Source organism: Protopterus annectens, chromosome 7.part0, assembly GCF_019279795.1.
Source record: "Protopterus annectens isolate FY-2018-M chromosome 7.part0, PAN1.0, whole genome shotgun sequence".
Lineage (NCBI taxonomy): Eukaryota > Metazoa > Chordata > Ceratodontiformes > Protopteridae > Protopterus > Protopterus annectens.
In genome coordinates, this window is record NC_056739.1 from 1,401,767,832 (window position 1) to 1,401,792,470 (window position 24,639).

Here is a 24,639-nt window from a genome sequence, read left to right on the forward strand (position 1 = left end):
GCTGGTTACAGTCTTGTACCATTTTTTATACTATATTTTTTATACTACTAATATTTATGTATATATATATATATATATATATATATATATATATATATATTTTTTTTTTTTTTTTTTTTAGAATAGTATATATTTTACTATAACTTTAAGGAGGTGTGGCTATGTAATGTGTTTTTACTCATGTGATTATCTTAATTTAGTTTAAATATGGGTGGTTTGAAGTGTGATTTGTCTGATGAAGTTCTGTATTTTTGGAATGAAAGCGCTTACCAGCTTTTGATTGTTCTGCTAATAAAAAGTGTTCTGTGGATTGGATTTCTTTCCTTATACACATTGAGACACCTGCAACCTCGACTGGTCTTCATTTTTGGTACAGTTTTTTGTGTTATTTCTTTATTTTTGGCAGTTTGTTATGGCAGAAAAGGTTAGTTTGGATACCTCTACTGAGCTTTTATCGAAAAGCTCCGAGATGAGTGTATTACAACGAGCGGTGATGGATCTTACCTATATTGTTCAAAATTTGACCCAAAAGGTTGATTCATTGCTTGCCATGCCTCCCAGTGATGTAGGACGCAGCTCCAATGCGTCTGTTGAAGGCAACACAGCGTCTTTACATTTGCGGCAAACCCTGAGTGATGTTAACTTACACAATGGCTCACAACAAGCCTCAACGAGCAGTGGGCCTAGCACAGATTCAAATATTAATAGTAGAAACAGCTCTATTCCATGTGGGCAACCTACAACAGACTCTGAACAACCATCGCAAATTTCTACAGGTGTTCCTTTATTGAGAGACTGGTTAACATCTACCATATCTTTGAACAATGGATTAACAAACAGGACAGAAACTGGTAATAAAAGTTTACATTTTTTTACTGGAAGAATTTGAATATTACTTGTCTAAAATTAAGTGACTACAATTGGATAATACATACTTTCAAGAATGTATAAAAGAAAAAGTGGTTCCAAAAGGGTTACGCATGTGGCGATACCCCAATGGTTTAAAGGCTGACTCTTTATTATTTAATGAACTGATTGAATTGTTTGACCAACACGGTTATGACTATATGAATTTAATTATAAAACACAATGATACATTGATTAATGAATTAATGGAAACTGTGACCAATTTGGACCATGTGATTTGTGCACACAGACAGCAAAATGATTTTAAAAATGAATGTGAGAATTTTTAAAAGTATAGATGAATTAACCATAAGGGCTCGTAAAATAAAAAAGCTTAATAGAGACAAAATAGAGTATGGTAGAGGTGTTGCTTACCCCAGCCCCCCACCCTCCCAGGAATGGGGTAATAAATTTAGGGATTATAATGGTAGCAATAACGATAATAATACTTCTGATTCACACACTTTACACCTTGAACAGGAAGACCCTTTTTTAGATCAGGAAGAATACCCCCCTTTAAGACGCTCAGAGTGATTGAAGAACAGGAATCCACCTCCAGACAACATGAGAGTGGAAGGATATCAAACCCCACAAAGGTCCAACAACAGGTGGAACAGGGGAGGGAAGACAAATGGGAGGGGGAGGTACCCCTACAGCAGGGCATGGAATAACAGGAATTAAACAGCCTTAGTGATTTTGATGTTGATATACCCCCCACTATCCCTGTGGATGAATTATGTGATCACCTTTTACCCCCTTGTTGTATTATTACAAACTCTTTAGGTGATTTTAAAGTATACAACTTCTCTAATGCTGCTTTGGACATTTCTCATTGTGACCTTTTTGCAAAAGGGTTCACATTTGTTCCTAGACAACGTAGTGATGTAGGTAATATCTTAATGGATTTAAAGTTATATACTCGCAAATTAAACCTGAGAAGCATGTTTCAGAATTCTTTTTCTGACTAATTTTTAAATCCCCTAATGATTTCAAGTACTTACAACCCCCCCCCATTACACCCCATGATCCTATTGTTTGAAAGAATATGTGAATTAGATATCTGGAATTTAATGACTAGGCCTAGAAGCCTGAACAGGGATGATATAGAAGAAGGACATACCATTAAAGAAATTCATGGTTTCTTAGAAGACATTAGGATTATGAAACCTGACAAAGGGGATGGTGTTGTTTTAATAAATTTAGTGGATTACAAGAAGATGTAGTAGAAGAAGAAGATGTTATATATTTTAAATGGAAGAATATATGAAACGTCTTCCTTAAATGAACTGAATAAGGCACACTTAAAAATTCAAAATGAACTTCAGGACTTGTTCATTGAAGGATAAATAACAATTGATGAATTAAATTACCTTACAGTCCCCCATCCTAAGGTGTTGGTAATATTTGGATAACCAAAGCTGTACAAAAATTTAGATAGCTACCAATACGCCCTATAGTAGATTCCAAGGGGTGTATTACACAACCTTTGGCCAAATTCTTGGACACTAAATTAAAACATCTAGTACATAGTGAACCTCATTTGTGTAAGGATTCATGGAACGTTTTGAAGGCCATGAATGAAGTCATCTTTAAGGACACCTATATGTTTCTCACTATAGACATCAAGGATTTATATTCAATAATTCCACATAACATTGGACTAGCCTGGTTTAGTGAATATCTATACGACAAGAAGGTTGGACACTTCAAAGTATTACTATATTTACAACTTCTGGAAACTGTTCTAAAGAATAATTTTTATTTTATTTGAAAATGAGTTCTTTCTAAAGCAAGAGGGTGTTGCTATGGGATCAGCTTGTGGGAGTTTATATGCTAATATAGTAATAACACAATGGGAAAGGAAATATTTATTCCCCTCTGAATTTTACCCTAGTATAAAATATTATTGCCGGTTTTTGGATGATATGTTTGTCCTGTGGGATGGACCTTTTGAAAAAAATAGTGAATTTATGTCCTATATTAATTCTACAACACATTTTCTAAGATTTACCCACAATTTTGACTTACATAGGATATCATACTTGGATATTTTGATAACCAAAGATTATAATAATGGAAGATTTACCTCAAGAATTTACAGAAAAGAGACTTATTCAAATTCCTTATTACATTATAGCAGTACACAGCCATACAAACAGAAAAAAGCCATAGTCAAGGGTCAACTTGTCCGTGCTGCACGTATGGTATCCGATTTGGATGATTTTTTTAACTGAATGTGAAGTTTTAAAGAATATGTTTGTAAAAAGAGGCTATTCCTTGAAATTTCTTACTGAAATTATACTGGAAGTGGTTAACAATAGGGAAAGGAATTTCTATATACCACTTTTAAGCGAATCCCAAATAATCCAGGTCACCACCATTAGTGGTACTACTGGCAATCATGATGATGTGAGCAGAAATTATAACACATCCTTTATAACAGTTTTTACCATAGACAGCCTTGAATTAAAAAACATTTTAGAGAAAAATTGGACCATACTTAGACAGGATAGGAACCTAAGACAACATGTGGATACAAGGCCCACAATAATATATAGAAGAGGTAGGAATTTGAAAAGTTGTTTTGAAAAGAAACCGAGTTCTATGAAAAATAATGATGGTTATATGAACAAGTATGGCATGTGTCATTTCTGTAAATATATAAAGGAAGGACATGAATTTAAAATAAATAATACTACCTTTAGACTAAAAAGGAAATGCAATTGTAATACTGAAAGGGTAATATATTGTGCTTTATGTAAACAATGTGGGTGTTACTATATTGGCAAAACAGATAGGAAATTGAGGAATTGTGTTTATGAGCATTTGTATGAAATAAAAAGAAAACAAGAAACCAATACTCTGAGCAAGCACTTCATGGAGAATGAAGGGCATTCATTCCAATTTTTTGTTATTTTTTTTAAATAAATATTTTTTTTTATTATTTCAAATAAGATGTCTTAAACATTACATGAAATAAAGATAAATAACATATTTACAATTCTAAAACATTACTAACTTCAAACCATTATATAACTATTTACATTGGTGTCTATGCAAATAACATTGAAATTCTATATTATATAGTTAGAAACATAAGATGATATATCTTCTTCGATCTTTTTGAGTATTTCCAGTACTTTCATCCAAGAGTAATAGTAAGAAGTAGATCTTTTAGTTCTGTTCTTCACTGTTAATATTTCCATGTGAGCAACTGTTGTTGTTAAAGTCTCAAATTCCTTGAACGTAGGCGAAACCTCATTTTTCCAGTGTATAGTTATGATTTTACGTGAAATTGCCAATAGTGACCATAGGATTTTAGTGTCTTTTTTGGTACACAGTTTGGAATAGGAGAGTTGAATAAAATTAAAGACTTTGTTAATTGAAAATTATCATTATAAACAGTCTGAAAAAAATAGTTAATGGATTTCCAGTACATATTGAGACATATACATTCATAAAAAACATGCTGCCAATCTGCTTTTATCTTGGTATGGCATATCCAACATTGATCTTCAATAGAATACCTTTTGGCTAACCTATGTAGTGTATAGAAACTTCTGTGTAGATATCTCCAAGTGAATAATTGCCAGTATTTTGATAATGTAGAAAATTTGGAAGATTTTAGAATATTACTTTTTTCTTCTTCAACTGGAGGATGGTTGTTTATTAAAGTATAATAATCCCAGTATGATTTTTCATGATAGTTTTTTGTTTTTTTAACAATTTTATAGATATTAGGCAAATAACCTGTACCCTGATAAGGCTGTTTTGTGATAAGAATAAGGTATTCAATGAGTTTTGGAGCTTCATGTCTAACTGAAGGTTGCATTTGTTCTATTTTATTTATAAGAAAATGCCTTAGATTTTGTAAAAATAGCCAATTGTCTTTATTTATATTATAATTATAAATTATCTGTTCCTTTGTTAAAATGTTCCCTTTCTCTATAAGTTGATGCCAAAAGAGTAATGTTTCTTCTTTAAGTATATTTATTTTAGATATTTGGAATGTATCTAGAATATTTGGTGTAAAAGCTATAGGGAAAATAAGTAAAATCCAAGAATTAATATTTGGTATTTTGTTATGTTTTGAACACTGAAAGTGTAGAGCTTACATAGTTTGATGGCAATTTTTTAATATTATTCCTTTTCCCTAAAAAATAATCTTTTAACATCCATATAAGGGGTGATGGTATTACTGTTAAGTTGTCTTGTATGTGATTATAATTGATTTCTATGTAAATCTGCTCATGGGCTTGTTTCCATATAGGTGTGTATGAATTATTTAACCATAGTGTTATGTTTTTAATAACAGATGAGGTAATATATAAATCAATATCCGGTAAATTAATTCCACCATCTTCCCAATCTGGCAAATGTTTATTTAAGGCTATACGGGGTTTATTTGGAAACCATAGAAAATTTAAAATTAGTTTATTGCATCTTTGAATAATATATTTGGGAGGTGGCAATGAAAAATTTTGTATTAAGTATAATATTTTGGGAAATATGATTATTTTAATAAGATATAATCTGTCTGTTGTTGAAAAGATATATTTATTCCATTAACCAATTGTTTGTTCTATTTTATCTAGTATTTTATTATAGTTAAATATTAGAGAATCTGTTAATTCATTGAGTAGATTTATTCCCAAATATAATAATTTACTTTCTGTTACTATATATTTGGAAAATCTTTTGTTTATATTATTATTTTTTTTTACAATTACAGGGCATAATTTTAGTTTTGTTTTCATTAAATTTTAAGCCTGAAATATTTTGAAATGTATTCATGGAGTTAAATAGAGCATTCAAAGACTCATTTGCATCTGAGAGAGTTAATAGTATGTCATCAGCAAAGAGTTGGATTTTAAGGTTTAACATTTTATTAATACAAATGCCCGTTATGTTATTGTTTGATCTGATTTGATTTGCAAAGGGTTCTATGAGTAATGCAAATAACAATGGTGATAAAGGGCACAATTTTTTGTTATTGATCACATCCCCACTGAAATAATCTATTTTGTTGGAGAAAAGTGAACTGTACTGGCAGTTGGTTTTGGATGCTGGCCGGGACTGAATGAGAATATTTCTATCAGTTCCCTGTTAATATTAAAAGCTTTAATGAGATAATTCTTTTATATTTAATATTTAATATTTTATTTTTTTTTTAATAATAATGTATACCCCTGAAATGAATAATGGTTTGTAGTGATAGGTGTGCACTTATTTATATTTATATCTATATTTATATTAATACATATATGTATATCTTTCATATGGAGGTGTATTGTTCTAAACCAGTAATGAAAAAACATTTTTCATTTTTCTTATTGTCATTATATGCTGGTTACAATCTTGTACCATTTTTTATACTATATCTTTTATACTACTAATATTTATGTATATATACATTTTTTAGTATATATTTTACTATAACTTTAAGGAGCTGTGGTTATGTAATGTGTTTTTACTTAAGTGATTATCTTAATTTATTTTAAATATGGGTGGTTTGAAGTGTGATTTGTCTGATGAAGTTCTGTACTTTTGGAACAAAAGCGCTTACCAGCTTTTGATTGTTCTGCTAATAAAACATGTTCTGTGGATTGGATTTGTTTCCTTATACACATTGAGACATCCTGCAACCTCGACTGGTCTTCGTTTTGGTACAGTTTTTTGTGTTATTTCTTTATACCTGATAGGTGACTCTATAGTCGGGCACACTGACATCCCACTCACTAGGCTGGACAAGCAAAAGGTTACTGTTAGCTGCCTGTCAGGAGCCAGAATCTGCCACATAACACAAGCACTCAGGTCATTCCAGAACAAGTACAAATATGACTCTGTCATTGTTCATGTTGGTGTGAATGACCTGAGATGTACCTCCCTGGATTACATGAAAAGAGACATGGAAGACCTCTCTGATCATGCAGCCCAGGCTGGTATGACCCTGACCTTGAGTAGCATCCTGCGCTCACCAAGAATGATACCTCAGTATAAAGAAAAAATGATCAATTTCAACAATTGGCTAAGTTTCTAGTATCATTTGAAGGGGATCCAGTGTCTGTCAGCCTGGGATGACATGCTCAACAAGCCGTGTTGCTTCGCAAGCGACGGCTTGCACCTGTCACCCCTAGGATTTTGAATATTAGCCAAGGCTCTTGCTGCCCCCATAGTGCCTTTTTTAGTCAAGGCTCAAAAGTCAAACCCACCTCCATAAACAGCAAAATTAACAAAAAACTGAAGGTTATGCTACTCAATGCCAGGAGTTTAAATCTCAAAATGCACGAACTCGAAGCACTCCTCAGTATGGAAAACATCAACATCGGAGCAGTAACTGAAACCTGGTTCAAGGCTCCAAAGAGCATCCCAGAACTACTGGGCTACAACTCATACCACACGTTTCAGCCACAGAACATGGACCGAAAAACAAAAGGAGGGGGTGTATCCATATACATCAAGGATACATACACCTCCAGGTTAGTGGCGCAGCATGATACCTCTGAGATCATCCATGTGCAGCTAACATCGGGCAAATCTGCACTGCAAATTGTGGCCTGCTACAGATCACCCTCCATGACCCAGGACCACCACTCCACCTTTCTGGAGACACTGGAAAACATGAAGGTTCTACCGAACACCCTGATATTGGGCAATTTCAATTACCCTACCATTCACTGGGAAAACTACTCAAGTACAAATTCCCAGGCCCAGCACTTCCTGGAATTCATCAACTCAAATGCCCTGGATCAGCTGGTAAACTCCCCTACCGGAGGTGAAAACATATTGGACCTGGTCATCAACATGGGCGACAGGTGTTCCACACCGGAGGTCAACCCATCACTGGTTAGATCAGACCATAAACTAATCACACTGGAAGTCCACACCCCACCACCACCCCCAAGTAAGGAAACCACAGTAAAAAACTTTTCTAAAGCAAACTTCACCTTACTTAAGACAGAGGTGGTAAGTTTCACAGCCCCCACACTAAAGGATAACACTGCCCAAGATGCAGAAACCTTTACAAATGCACTCTATGAGCACCTACAAGGATGCATGGATCGTGCCATCCCTAATAAAACCAAGACTCACTCCTCTAAGAGAAGGAAACCAGTTTGGTGGACCCCTGCAATAAACAGGCTATACAATAGAAGGAGGGAACTAGTTTAGAAAAAAAGCATATCCCAAGAAGGAAAGACATCCCTGATCAGTATCAGTAAGAAACTAAGGTCCCTCATGAAATCATCCAAGGCTAACTTCAAAAGAAAAATAGCCAAGGATTCAAAAGATAACCACAAAGCCTTCTTTAGCTATGTTAATAATCTAAGTGGCAACTCTCAGATATGCACTGAACTAGTGCAAAATAGCACAAAAAATACTGAACCTACTGATATTGCCAGCATCTTGGCAGATAGATTCAGTGCAAACTTCACCCCCTCTCACCTCCAAAAGGGCCCACAACAATACCGGAAAAGTGTAGTGTCCCAAAAATTACAGACGCAGAGGTGAAAACAGCCCTTTCAAAAGCCAAAAACACAGCGTCAGTGGGACCAGATGGTGTCCCAGGCTGCGTCTTGCACGAATTACAGAACGAACTAACCCCCCACCTAAACACGCTGTTCAACCTCAGCCTCTCCACAGGCTACGTGCCCATAGAATGGTGCACAGCAATGGTTATTCCTTTCCACAAAGGAGGGGCCACAACTGACCCTGGTAACTATCACCCCATAAGCCTGACTAGCCTGGTCTGCAAGGCTATGGAGCGCATCATCATGGAACTCATTAACAAAGACATTGGGAACCTCCAAACACTTGACCCGACCCAGTTCGGCTTTGTTAAGGGCAGATCATGCCTACTAAACCTGGTTGACTTCTTCGAGACAGTCACCAAGGCCATAGATGAGGGAAAGGTGGTTCACACAGCCTATCTTGACCTTGCCAAGGCTTTCAACACCATTCCCCACTCAGGTATTACAGAAAAACTCACCAGCTTGAACATAAACCCCTCGTCATGAGATGGGTTGCCAACTGGCTTACAGACAGAACTCACATGGTAAGAATAGCAGGCTACAGGTCCGACTCTAAACCAGTCACAAGTGGTGTCCTGCAAGGCTTGGTCCTGGGACCCCTACTGTTTGGCATATACTTCTCAGAAGTACAGGCAAACACAGGAGGACTATGGCTAACCAAGTTCGCCAATGACTGCAAACTGGGAGCCATAACTGACTCTTGGCTGACACAGACATTCTCCAAAAGGGACTTACTGAGACGGACACCTGGTGTCAAAGTCATGGCCTCAAGCTAAATGCCAAAAAAATGCATAGTCATTCCATTTGGGAAAAACAAAACACCCATGAATTACCATATAGGTGGCAGCCCCCTTAATACAGAAGAGGTAATAAGAGATCTGGGGACCCAGGTAGATAGTAATCTCTCCTTTGACAATCATATTGCCAAAGTAGTTAGGAAATCCTTCTATGTGGCCCATCTAATTACTAAAGGGTTCGCATCTACAGATAAAGAGGTTATAGTGCCCCTCTACTCGTCACTCATTAGACCCATCATAGAGTACAATGCCCCATTTGGGATGTACCTCACAAGACACTTCCAACAGCTGGAAAGACCACAAATGTACCTCAACAAGAGGATTACTGGCCTCAAACATATGTCCTATGCAGCCTGACTGAAAAAACTCTGGCTGTACTTAGTGGCATATCGCTTACTCAGAGGTGATCTCTGCCTGACTTACAAAGCCATGTCCAACTCAGAATTGATGGACATTCTCCACCTAAAGAAATCCAAGTCACTGCGAGCCACGTGCTCTAGTGAGCTAAACCTCGCCACATCAATGAAAGAACATGCTGGAGGGATAAATTCCTGTCACAGAGACTCCCCATGCTTTGGAACAAAATTCTAAATGACATCAGGCAGAACCCGTCACTAACACTCTTCAATAGAAACCTTGACGAGTGGATGGGTAACAGAAAATACACCCCTGGGATCACTTCATTGGCTTTGCTTGACAGAGGATCAGTTAATTAATCAATGGGGTGGCAAAAGCCGACACACTTTGGCTAGGCTTATAAATGCCCTTGGGCAGATAGCCTAGTACCTACCTATGAACCTATGAACCTATATGTAAGGGCTGCATGGATGGTATCTGAATTTGAAAATTTTTTGGATGTGTGTGATCATCTTAAAGACATGTTCTAGAAGAGGGGATACCCTAATTCACTAATAAATGATTTGATGTTAGAAGTGGTAAATAAAAGCTAGAGGGGACACTTTAAGCCTTTATTATACCAAAAACAACAAGAAGAAATAAGACAGAATGATAGGGAGGTTGTAAATACCACTGTTATACAACCCCAGGTTCAAGAAACCAATCAAAATTTTGAGATATCTGAGGAGAGGAAGTTTAACAGTGCATTCATTATTTTTAATAACAGCAGTAAGAATGTAGTTGACATCTTGTTTAAAAATTGGTGGTATTAACTAATAATAGAGACATCAGAAATATAGTGGGCAAATCTCCTACCATCGTATATAAAAAGAGAAGAACTATGAAAAACTTTTTAAAATATACATAAGTGAATCCACAAAATGGATACATGAAAAAATGTGGTGCATGTAACTATTGTTGTTATATTCATGAGGGTACTTCACTTAACATTAACAATACCATAGTAAAAATTATCAGTAGATGTACATACATGACAGAGAAAGTGGTATATTGAGCAGTTTGCACAAAATGTCCATGTTTTTATATAGGGAAAACATAGCGGAAATTAGAAAGCAGAATTTATGAACATGTAAGAGATATAAGGAAAAAAATAAAACAAATGCCTTAGCTAGGCATAATATGGATTATCCTGACCATACTTTTAAATTTGGAATATTGGAGGTAATCACACCACATATAAGGGGTGGACCATGGGCATTAATACTAGAAAAACAAGAAGCCCTATGGGAACTAAGGATGAACTCCCCACAATGGCCAGGACTGAATGACAGTTTTTCACTTGCATGTCTTTTAAAATTAAAAGCTCTGGAAAGATGAATTTTACATAGAAGTGGTTTTATATGTTTTATGTTTTATATTAAGATTAAATAGTGTGTTTTTAGTCATTGTATTGTATTTATGTATGAGATAGAGTATATTTATTCATGTATTTATTCATTTATTAAGATATATCTTATTTATGTAAATAAGGGGGCGTGTTTTTAGGATCGATTATATGCCATTCAAGTATTTAAATGAAGTGTATCTGACTAACTAAATCACTTTGAAGAAGTTGCTGACTGAGCAGGGATGAAAGCTTGTGCATATAACCTGGATTTTTGGGTGGAATAAATCTGTGTGCTTGAAATCTACTTGGTGATATTATCTAACTTTTTTATTTGCATCAGCTGTTCTCCAGCTCCGTGTGTGCCTTCTTTTACTCAAATCTTAACTCTTTTATCCAGTCACAAAATAGTACTATTATAGATGTCGTTCCTAGTACCAAATTACTATGTGTCATCATTGATGATAACTTAACCTTTGACCTCCATATCCACAGTAACATAAAAAAAACATCAAAAACTGGGAGCCCTTTACAGGCAAAACTATTTCCTCTGTAACTCAGCAGAAAGGTGCCTTGCCTTATCTTTTCTACTTCCAACTCTTTTATACGAAACCCCCATCCTCACCAACATCCACTCTTCCCTAAAACTAAAGCTCAACTCATGCTATAACAAAATTGCCAAATTTGCCACAAATGCAAAATACTCCACCCACCACTGCTCCTCACTACATCAACTGAATTGTCTGGAGCTCCCTCATCAACTCACTTATGCACAAATAATTATTGCCCATAAACTCATCTACAATCCAGCAGACTGCACAGCTCTCTCCCACATTCTGAGTGCATACCAACCAAAACAAGTCTTAAGATCTGAAAATAAAATGCTGTTGAATATCGATATACCTAAGCACTCAGCTGGACAAATGCCATATTCTTATGCTGTCTCCAAAGTATGGAACACCTCCCTGCCTCCCTCAGAGCTATCAACAATCATACCAATTTTAAAAAATCCCTTAAACTCCATCTCTCCTCTCAATAGATATGCACCTGCACCCCTATAGTCCACCCCTTAACCTAACTTTTCGCAGAATACTTACTCTCTCCCACTGTATAACTAGCCCACCCCACATTTTCCTTTTCAAATCTACTCCTTCTGCTGTCACTTTAGCTTCTGCTATCCTCACTTTAACCCTTCTGCCTCTCTCTCTTTTTCTCTGACTACATTCAACTATCTCTCTACTTGCATCTCACTTACTCTCATACACTTTTTCTCACTTACTCTCATACACTTTTTCACTTTCACATGCCCCTAAGTAAAAATAACTCTACTCCATTTCTTCAAATGATTCTATGTATTCTAACATATTTTGTATAATTATGCTTTAAGTATGCAATACTACTGCATTATATACTGTATACAATGTCTTAATACTTCACCTGTCTGTAACTAGAGTTTATGTAACTATATGTGGAGCTTTTCTCCCCGGGCCTCCACTGAAAATGGGCCCTTCTCAGGCCCAGTGGACTTTCCCGGTAAACAAATGCAATAAATAAATAAATAAATAAATAAATAAAATAAAATAAAATATAAATAAAAACAATCCGGAAAAGAAGACTTAATAAGATTATAACTTGCTACTTTTGTAATGCACCGAGCTTAGGAAATAAGCAACAGGAGCTAATTATCCTCATTGAGATAGCAAATTATAAAACAATTGTCATTGCAGAATTGTGGAATTAAGGGATTTGAGCTTTATGCTATATAAAATATGAATGCTTTAAGGAGTAGTCATATTGTTGCAGCATGAGGTTATTGATTCATAACACAATAAAATTCTAATCAGTTGATAAGCGACAGCACAACTGAAAGCATATTAGTTGATGTACAAGACCACTTGACCTATGACAAATTACATGTAATAATTAGTTACTGAAGCCCTAGTGTAGCTCACAATACTTATTTCAATTATTTTTATTTTCTTAAATTAGACAATATCTTAGATACCAAAAAACATTCATTTGACTAGTAGATCAACTATCCAGACATTGCATTGGTTGGCTTAACAGCTACCAGTATCTATACCAATGAATAACCATTCAGATCATGGACTATATCAACTTGTTTCTGACAGCACTAAAGAAAAAATCTATTAGACACTGCATGTCTGAATATTACGAGGAAGCAGAGTTCATCTACATGAGATAACACTTCATTTTCACCAAGTGTATCAGGGAATGGGGTTCTTCTTACCTTTTGAAGCTTTTCCAATACCTGCTTAAATTCATGTTCTTATGCTCTGTGAAGAGACCGATGTTCGTTTAATGGTGATATATTGGCTCCTTTTTATTTCATTTTTTTTGCACCAAAATTAAATGCTCCCTTGCATATGGCTTGTAATCCAAGGAACATTACAGTAAGGCAAATGCTGAATTAAATGGAGCTACAAAGGGCCTGGCTTAAAAAGAAACATTCTGGAAGTGCTATGGTCATCCTCTGTTGACACCATTTGATTTGACCGACCACTAGGGATACCCACGTAACAACCAATGATGGTACTGCTAAAATATTTTGATTTAGCAGAACCAATGTCAAAGAGGAAAATTCTGGTACTTTAGAAAAAAATACCTCACATCCCACTTCCACCCTTTTTTTGGAGTTGTCTGAATATTAATATCCTCCTCAATACTAGAACTGGAAAAGATGGACTCACATTTTCAGGACTTTTGATGCTTTATTTTTTTTACTCACTTATCCTGAGCTTTACCATCTTATCCCTACTTTCCTACTTCTTGCCAGACTTCCTGGTTGCCATGAAAAAAATATATACAGCATACTTGTCTATCATAAGCCTAGTCAATATTCATTAATGTTTTGACTGAAGATGTTTGAAAAAAAATAATAACATGAACAAAGAGTGAGAAGTACAATGTAGAGAAAACTACTCCGTTGCTGAAGTGAGATGTGAAACACTAAAATAATGAGAACTGAAAAAAAGAGTCTCAGAAGGCTAGTTATATAATCCTGTCTGACAGACAACATAAAGATTCTACAGAATGAGACAGCAATTAGTCTTCATAAGAACTTAAGACACAGATGATAAAAATTTCAGGCCAAGAAAAGAAGACTGAACAGAAATGTTACAATTTACAGTTAGTGCCCCGTTGAAGAAGATCCAAACTTATTCATCACATCACAAAGGAAAGGCTCATTGAAAATTACTAAGAGCTATCTTGCAAAAAGAAATATAAGTTACTGGATATTTTGAAATAATAATAATAACAACAACAATAATAATAGTAATAATAATAACATAATAATAATAACAATAATAATAATAATAATAATAATAACAATAAGACAAGTGATGCTAGGCCTATAGAATTACTTTGGAGAAGCTCAGTCAAGATCTAAAGCTTTTTAATATTCCCTCCCCTGAGCTACTCACAACCAAGCACAGTTTCAGGTTATTTTCCCAGCTTTCCTTACCCATCTGTGAATCCATCAATCTCTCCTTTCAAAGTATCCTGGATAACCCCCTCATTCCTCAAAAATAAACCTCTACAAAACTAATTATTAAGTTTTGGGAGTGAGGAATCCGATGAAAAGCAGCAAGAGTGGAGCATGGACATCATTCCTACTTGTGGTGGCTGCTCAGTTGCTCCGGTTATGAAGGCAGCCAGTACAATTACATCATCACACTGTTGCTGCCCCCTGTGTTAAACTTGAGATATCTTGCAAAACTCCTGTTCTCCATCAGTTGTTAGAAAGGTATTGTGTTTTTTTCCCCCACCCTCCCCTAGGATAAGACAGCTGCCCATCAACTGCTTTATCCTACACCCCCAGCCAGTCCAAATGGCAGACTCAGTTTACTCCTAAACTTGGATTGTTAGGGAGTAGATGGATGCCCTGCCTCTATGCCATTGTGCTAGCTTTAAAGTTTGACAGCTTTTGCAAGTAAATGTTCTTTTCCTAATTTATTATCCATTATTTCTCCGGTAAGCAGTATGCTATCTGAAAACAACTTGGTTCCAAAACACACATGTAAAGTCTGAGCCCACTTTAGCTATTCAAATCTACTGCATGAAATATTGCTAACTGCCTACAGTAAAATTAAATACCTTACAGCATAAACATCCAAACCAGTATTCATGTAGTACTTGGATCTTTTGTCTTAAATCTCCACCATCTGGAAGTACTAGTCATTAACTTATGAAACTGATGTAAAAGTAAGACATATTCATTGCTCCAACAGATTTGTAATGTGTGTGTGTGTGTGTGTGTGTGTGTGTGTGTGTGTGTGTGCGCACGCGTGTATAAAGGTGCATGTGGCTTATGTCTGTGCATGCAAGTGGGCATTTTTTATATGGAAACTTATTGAACAAATCCTAATCACAGAATAGCAATGAAAACAATGTACCTACCCTAATCCAGCTCAGGCTCTGATAATCAAAGAGGTTTTCGTACTGACAGGCAAGCTCCCGACACAGTGGAATTCCATACTCCCAGCACTGTAAAGTCAGGAACCAAAATGGAGAACACGAATTCAGTTAAAAGTAATATATAGCAGGCATCATCAATAACAGCTGCCCTTTAAAGATTCAGGCAAAATTTGCTCTATGCTTAATGTAGAAAGTGCTTCACTAAAAAATATCTATGGAACATGTCTGCCTGGTATGCATTCCTACTTCCATACAGCAGCATTATGACAAAAAAATAAGGTCTTATTACAAGCAGTTACTTACTGGATTCTCACACTCAGGTTAAGTTCTACTGAGGTAAAGGTTAGAGCCAAGAAATGGACATCCAGGCAAAGACAGCACAAATCTTAAGACTGTAAACACAGTCTAAGTCCACAATTGCACTACCAGAGTGGATGACTGTTAAATACATATCAGCAATATAATTAGCATTATTGTTACATACATAACATTATGCACTCTGCAAAAAATCTGATCCTTTTGAAGGGGTAAAACCTTTAAGGAGGCAGAAAATAAGCTGAAAAATGGACTTTGCAAAATGACAGCAGTAGTTTTAGGCTAAGAACTAGTGATGAAGCTTAAGAAAGGTAAAGACAGGACCCTGTCAATAGCTCTATGACTAGTTAATCAGCAGAAACAGTCAAAGGTTTGGATACAACAGACATTATCATTCAGGTGGCATGTTGACACTTTGCACAAAAAAAGTAAAGAAGCAACTTAAAATAACCTATTGACTGTCTAGTTTTCATATAATATATACAATACATTCTATTGGGCTAAACCTCCAAATGCCTAAAATGGAATATATCCAACTTGTTACTTTTCTAGATTAAAACTGCAACATAAGACTTCTCCAATCCACAGTTATTAAAATATGTAGGTTTACTGCTCTTGTCAGAGCATCACTGAGATTCCTTACACAGATCAAACTGGATTCTGTGAGCCACTGTCCCATCCAAGCTGCTTTAGTTAGACTATTGTCGCAGATGCAAGCAGTTTAAGATCTCTTTGACCCATTACCCACTGAGAATTCAAAAACCAGGGAGTCCTTATTTTAAGAAGACCAGCCCTTGGCTCAGTTCTATAGATACAGGCTTTCAGTAAATCATCCCTGCTATCTGAACCAACTGCCCCAACACTATAGAAATCTACCTTTAGGAGAAAATTACTGGATCAGCAATGCTGAGAATAATTGCCATGCTTTAAGGGAAACAGTTAACTACCTATAATTACAGTTTTAGCGTATTCTAAATGCTTGTATAACTATGTGACTACTTTTTTCTTGTGATGGCCTCCTATTTTAAGGATTATTGTGTCATTTGAGTAAAAAGTTAAATGTATATCCGTGTATATGTACATTTCATGACTATTGGTTTGCTATGAGAATTTATACCAGTTTGGGATTCTAGTTTATTGTTCTCGTTCATTCTCTGTTTCCCAAATTAGCTCTTAATCAGTTACAGGGTTATGGAGGAACTGGACCTTGTCCAAGTACTCATTGGGTGCAAGACAAAGAAACATGCCTCATCAAGGTAACTAATGGTGTTCCATAGAGCTCCATGCTAGGACCCCTTTTACTTCACATTTATTTTTCTGACATCCAGACCACAAAATAAGATCTCTAGCTAATCAGCTTTGCAGATGGCTGCAAAATGGAAGTCATTGTGTAGTCACCATCTGACACCGAAACCCTGCAATAGAAACTTACACTTGTTAACACACTGGTGTTACTGAAAAGTTAGACATACTTAGTGTAAACCAATAAACCAATAGCTTGTCTACCAGATTGCAGATTGGTTATTCAACAGATCTGAAACAGTGAAAGTTGTTGGTACCCTACATGAATGTAAAATTGTAACTAGTGTAATAGCACAGGAATCTGTTCTTGGTACTCTCCTGTTTGGCATTTATTTTGTAAGATATCCAAATTGAAGCTAACCAAGTTTTCTAGTAACTTTAAGATGGGCACCATCATCTGCTTATCCACTGATACAAAACTGGTCCAAAGAGGGTTGGAACATGCACATACCTGGTGTAATAAAAATGGTCTCAAGCTGAACCCAAAAAAGTGCAGCATAGTAGTGCTTGGGCAAAAAAGCTGTTCCCAACTCATATGTCATAAGTGGTACTCATCTTCAAACAAATACAGTCATAAGAGACCAGGCTGCATATGTGGACAACTGTCTCATTTGATCATAATGTTTTCACCACAGTAAGGGAATCTTCTAACTAGCCCATTTAATTTCCAATGGGATATCTTTAAAATCTAAGGAAGTCATCTTATCACTGTGCTCTTCCTTTATCAGATCCATGACTGAATACACCGCACCCTTTGGTATGTACAAATCCAAGAATACCACTCAACTGTAAAGGACGAAGTGATTTTTAACCAAAACAAAAATTACAAATTTTAAATCCTGATAGCTAGCACAACTCTCGTTCTCTTTATACTAAACAGCTTACAAGCTTCTCTGAGGTGACCTGCATCTTGCTTTTTGAGCCATCAAAGACCCAGTCCTACTTGACCTCCTGTTTCTTTGCAAAATCAGTGTCTCTACAAGACACTCGTACTAATAACCTAAATTTACATAAATGAATTAATAAGATTTGCTGGAGGAGTAGGTTCCTAGCCCAATGTATTCTAGCCTTGGAATGGGATACAACTACTGGTCAAGCAAACTGCTACTTTGTTTGCCTTTAAGGCTGTTCTTGATGACCGGGTGGGTAGACATAAATGTGCACCAGGGTCATTATGCACATTCCTGCTTTAGGTGGGCACTACTTAGTGCTTCTAAATGATGGCAAGAGCTTTTAAGGGTGTCATCTTAGAAGTGTAAATGGCTAGGCTTCTTATGGTCCCTCTGATTGTTTGTCTGGTACCGTTCCTATGTGCCTGTGTACAAATGGATATAATAATGTCAATCCTCAAGACAACAGAAACTAAAGGAGTGGAGAATGAAACACTTAAACCAAAATACTTAATAAACTTACAAACTTGTGCCTCATTTAGAAAACACTCAATCAGGCTTTCAGTAACTTTCAGTATTTTAACCTACTGTTTACAACATATCTATTTCTATAGATCATCTTGATTACAGCACCAGCCAATGTACAGATTTAGGCAAGATTTCTGATTTCTATATAGTCTCCTGCAAGAAACTGAATATGATTTCTGCAGAATTCGTTATGGGCGAAATTCAGAATCACAGTGGTGTATTTCATAAGATGTAGCCAAAAATGAATATGCTGAATATTTTGGTCATGAATAATGACAGGTTTGCTCCACGGCACAGGATGATAAAGCCACTGATTTACAACAACTTCCAGTCTGTTTGGTTATCCAGTTGACCCAGAACGATCCTGTATGTCCACAATGGTCATAAAGGTATTCTAGTCTCCATTCTATTCTTTCAAGTTTTATTAAGCAGATTGTCCACATCCCCAGTATAAGGCTGTGACTGTCTTAAATTAACCAATAGAAACTTCACTACTTTTCTCACAAGGTAGCAATATTTTGAGTTTATTCAAAATACTATTGCTAGCTCCGCTACATTAATGATGTTTTTGTGGGTTTGGTTAAAGTGTAAAATTCAGAGGCCTCTAGCACTTCATTGTACAACTACTTAGCTGGGTCTTCTGTGATAAAATCCTGGTGCATGCCTGCCATGGTGTAAACTATCCTGGTATTGTTGCAATGGGTTACTGCTAAGTTCATAGTTAGTTATTAGCATACAGTCTAGGAGAATATTACGGAGCCTAGCCCAAATTCCAAGTGCCCCAAAGCACGGCATGGTTAAATGACTTGCTTAAGGTTAAATAGTATGCAAATGATAGTAGAAGGATTCAGACCCTGGACACTAGGCAAAGGAACCAGCCCATAAGCAAGTTAGAGCTTTAGTCCTCTATGCTGTCAGATGTTAGGTTTTTCATATCTACCATGATCATTCAAGGCATACTAGCACAGATCATTTAGGGCATTTATAGCATATCCCTTCATATTATTCTTGTGCAATTAAAACAATATTCAACTTTATTAAAATTTTAAAATGCAATATCATATAAGGTGAGATTTCAAAGTTTACTACTCTATGACTGTACAGTCTTAGAACATATTACTATTTACTGGCAACAAAAGAAAGTCATATGGAACAAAGGATAATTTCTTGTTAAATAAAGTCATAATGGAGAATTGTAAAAAATGGAAGAATTTAAATATGGCATGGATTGACTACAAAAAAGCATTTGACAGCATCCCACATCCATGGATAAAGGAGTGCTTAAAAATGTATAAGATTCACCCTACTCTGATCGATTACATTACAGCGAGCATGAAACAGTGGCAAACCACTTTGCAGTTAAGGCATAAAAAAGCACATATTATTATTATAGGGGTAAAAGTTCAAAGAGGGATATTCCAGAGTGAATGTTTGTCACCACTGCTCTGTCTTGCCCTTAACCCATTAAGCTGTCTACAAACAGGTTAGGTTATGGTTACAATTCAGCTCCCAGACAACAACAAAGTATAAAGACTTCTCATCCTCCTTTTTGTGGATGATTTAAAACTGTAGAATACATCAGATGAGGACTTGAAAGCACAACTGGAAGTGGTCAAAACTTTCTCAGATGATATTTGAATGTCATTTGGTCTTGATAAATGTGGAAAAGCAACATTTAAAACAGGAAAGCAGCAGCACCAGGAAAATATCAGTCTGGGACAGCAATGTGATATAAAGGAACTTGAGCAGGAAACAATGTTTAAATTGTTGGAAATGATGAAGAACTGATGATAAAACATGAACAAATGCAAACAAAACTCAACAAAGAATATTTTAGAAGATAAATGATATTTAAAAATCAGTGTATACCATGATTTCATATTCAACATTCTGAAGGAGGTACTGGCCTCCTCAGAATTGATTACATGTATAGAGCTGCAAACATAGGACTCCATACATATTTGTTGACCTCATCATATCCAAACATTTTGAAACATAAAGAGAGCAAATCTAAGATGACTTCCCTGCTTAGTTTAGCAGAAGCATATCATTGTCAAGTGGGAATGGAAATCAAATCAGAAGTAGACAAAAATCAGGCAGCAAGTGAATGTGCCAAAAAACAAAAGAAAGTGTATAAGAATGATCAGATGGGAAGGCAAGGAATTTGGAAAAGGCATAAATATTGTTGGAAATACAGAAAACTCCCAGAACAGCCTGATGTCAATCAGGATCTGATGCAGGAATGGTTAAGGAGAGGTGAAATTAAACCAAAAGATGAAAGGTTAATAATAGAAGCCCCGGACAGTGGACTCTGTACACATTGGTTTACAAAGTCCATTGAACATGTGGGAGAAATAGACAACTATAAGTTCTGTAAAACAGAAGTGGAAACAGTCACACATCTTGTTGCTGGGTGTAATACACTTATGGCAGAGGGCCTGTATACTGAAAGGCCTAATAATGTGGCAAGACTATTGCACTGGCAATTGTGCAAACATTACACTACTGAAGTGGCTGAAAAGCATTGGAAACATGAGCCACAAAGCATTATAGAGAATGATGACATTTATATTACATGGTAATACCCATTACCAACAATTTAAAAAAATATATGCGAGAAAAACAGATATAGCAGTCCATGAAAAGAAAACAAAAGCACCATCGATCATTAAACTTACTACACCCGGTGATAATAGTGGCTTATGTACAGAGAGACACAAAGTCATAAAATACCAGGATTTACAGTCAGAAACAAAGGTAATGTGGAAGAAGGATACCTAGACAGCTCCAATAATGTTAAGAAGAATGGGTCTCATAAAAAAAAAATTTACAGCCTTATTTAGATATGCTACAGATACAGGTAATTCTGTATGAACTGCAAAAGTAGTGAGTTCTGGGCACATTGCAGGTGCTGTGAAGAGTACTTTTGGCTAACATGAAAGACTGAAACAATACTAATTTCTTGAACTTTAATCATACTTTGAGTTAGGAATGGGGTCCATTCTTGTCATGGTATTAGAAACCCAAAAGACCTGAAGAAATGAAACTAAGTGTAAATACTATAAGTGCATGCAATGTATGCTAGTCAGCTGTCTCCCCTCCCACTGATGGTGACTTTTCTTTTGCCTATAACATGCAGCTGCAGTGCACTAGTGCACTATTTAGTAACACAATCACATCCTGCACATACAGCTTTTCACAAGTGTAATGTGCTATATTTTATGATGGATTTTCTTTTGTTTTGTTATTTTTTTTAATAATTTATTTGCTTCCCCTCTGCATGTCCTCAAACTCATCACTGGCTGATCTAAATCTGCTTCTGGAGCTTTTTCTTTGAGTACTTGGGGTAAGTGTCTCAGACCAGAGCAACTGGCACCATAAATTATACTGTCCTGCACACCATGGAAATTTTTTGTTATGTCTTTACTGGCTGAAGCTACTGACATTTAACTCCAGCCCCCCCCCCCCTTCTCTGCCAAATTTTAATCTACTGCAATATTATAGCACCACCCCCATCAATGCCCATCAATGGAATCTTGTCAGATTACTGGCAGAAATCTATTTCTCACTTCCACAGAGAGATATTCAACAAATGTAATATGTAATTCTCAGACTTGCACTACTGTCTTTTCCTTCCATAAATTGTGCAGTGCTGATCATGGTGTAATTTGCATTTTTAGGCTTCACTTACATGTTTCTGCCACAGAGCAAGATGTCTTTAAATTAGCATTGTCTCAGAAAATTGTCATGAAGCATGACATTTGAGTAAGACCTTGGTGCTGAAAAAATTTTAATGACAGTTCTAAACTGGGCTGTAGGTATTGCTGAAAATTAAGTGGTCAAAGATTATTAATGCTGCTTGCAGATGTCTCCATTTTACATGGAAAGTTGACTCTTCTTCATAGGAATGAGGGCAACATGATACAAATCAGGTCATAAACAAGGTCCTAGCAAATGAAGACACTAATACAGCCCTGTGTTTTGAATGAATATAATACCTGGACACATTATTTATCTTAAAGGAATTATGTATGATACACTCTGTCGTATCTTGATCTAACTTTATAACTTAATGCATAGAAATGCCTATTAGCTCTTTTCCTGGATAGTGCACCTATGATCTACAAATGTGATTTTTTTCTGTACTCTTTTATAGATTACTCAACTTTGCTACCTTCGCTTGTAAATTAGCACTGGATAATTTAATGTATATAGAAAAACTGTAATTGTGCCATGTTTATGTTTAAGTGAACTATAATGTCTTTCTCTGTATGTGGAGCTTTTCTCCCTGAGCCTCTGGTGAAAATGGGTGTCCACCCAGTTAGACTTTCCAGGTAAACAAATGTAAAATAAAATAAAATAAAATAAATAAATAATTAACTAACTAAATAAATAATAAAGTGAGAGTACTGTTGCTTATGGAACTTTGACCTGCACTGGTACATAGTACAATGTGGTCTGGAGCACTGAAGAACAGACATGATAGAACTCTTAAGAGTCGAGAAAGTTATGTTGTTTCCTATTACTTCTAAGTCACACATAAAAATAGAATAAATTAATGTTACTTTTTTGTTAGACAACTTTTTGGATCACTGTAAGGAAATCATTTTTTTAATACGCAGTCAAAGTTATTTTCAGCTGAGTACTGTAATTAAGTAACAGCATGGACCATAATATGATTCTTATAACACCATTTACAACAAAAAAACGAAATCACCCAAAAGATGATGAATGCTAGGAAGCAATAGACTATATCCTGCAGTCATTGAACTGCTAAATGTTAAAAAAAGAAAAAAAAAATACATCCATTCTATGCCTGTTGTAAACAAAATCAGGTGAAATACTGAAGCACTCCTACTGTTCAGGACCACTTTAATGACTAACTATATAATATTTCTTAGAACCGTTGCTGTAACTGCAGGACAAGCTGTCAAAATCTCTTTCCTTCTGAAACTTGTAATACATGAAAACCTATTTTTAAATCCCCACTGGTCTTTGTATAGCACTGCACCTTTCTGTTCAGGTTAGGAACCTAATTTGTAACAACAAGTTTCAGCATCTAGGATTCCATTTACCTGCAGTATTTCTGTTAGCTCTGCCATATATGCTCATGCATTAGAGATGTCACCACATAACAGCTAGTCACTTTTCACAGCCTGCACTCTTCTGTACAGACCAGTCAGCCTGTAATGAGCAGAAACAGCAGACAGAAATTAAATGTGCAGCCCTCCTTTGCATTCAAGAGCAAGAGCTTGTATAAAAGCTGAAACGAGTATTAACTAACTGTCACTTCTATTTTCTGTGCCCTGGGTGAAGGAAAGCCATGCTTTTTAGGCATAGTTTTTTCTTAACTATGCATTCAGACTTTCATAAATCCATCTGAAAAAAAAAAGCATGTTGAACCAATGCTGTATGTCTTAATCTTTAAGCTCTAGAGATCTGAACAAAGCCAAAAAATAAGGAGGGGACAAAAATTCAAAAATTAGGGACAGATTTTAAATATTGCTCTTAAACACTTAGAAAATTACAAGAATGATGTGCTTTGTATAAACCTGCATTTTCTGAAGGATATGAAGTCAGAAATTCTAATGTATGTTATTATTTACAGACTTCAATCCTCAATTATTTGCCAGAAAACCGCACATTTTATAGGTTCATAGCTATGTACTAGACTAGCTGTCCTTACAGCCCATTTTAAGCCAAGCCAGTTTCCCTTCTTGTATTTAAATTAACCTATTCCAATTGGTTAGAGATTAGACTTACTCATTCCATGGTCGATAATTATATATTACCCATAATAACAATAACTGGGATCATATCTTATATAATTTGACATGACCCATGCATGGGGTGAAGTATTTAGGAGCTGCCTCTGTCTATTAGTAGTACAGGGGGTGCCCTGGGGAAAATGTTCTGTTTCCCATTAATAGATCTAAGTTTTGCTTGAATGTGTACAGAGGTCAACTTTGTTTTATGTGGCTGGGAAGTTTGTTCCAGAGCAGTGGTATCCTCTGCAGATATACCTTTCTCTCCAAACCATTCTGTTGATATTGCAGAAGTGATTTATATCCCTAGACTGAGTATTTTTGATGCCATTGACTTGCTGATGTGCAGTAAGTCCATCATTATTATGAGGAACAGACTGAGGCATAAGGCAAAAATCGGGATGTTCTGTGAAAATCTAGACATTT

General features: G+C 35.9%; 1 protein-coding gene across 1 annotated transcript in view; it reads right to left on the reverse strand.

Annotated features, from left to right (window-relative positions):
• The window catches only part of DOCK3 (dedicator of cytokinesis 3), a 4,843,230-nt gene that overhangs the window by 317,097 nt on the left and 4,501,494 nt on the right, over positions 1 to 24,639 (reverse strand). Inside the window, exon 39 of the mRNA XM_044077993.1 lies at positions 15,396 to 15,482. Coding sequence (XP_043933928.1) covers positions 15,396 to 15,482 — 87 coding nt within the window. The remainder of the gene's footprint in view (positions 1 to 15,395; positions 15,483 to 24,639) is intronic.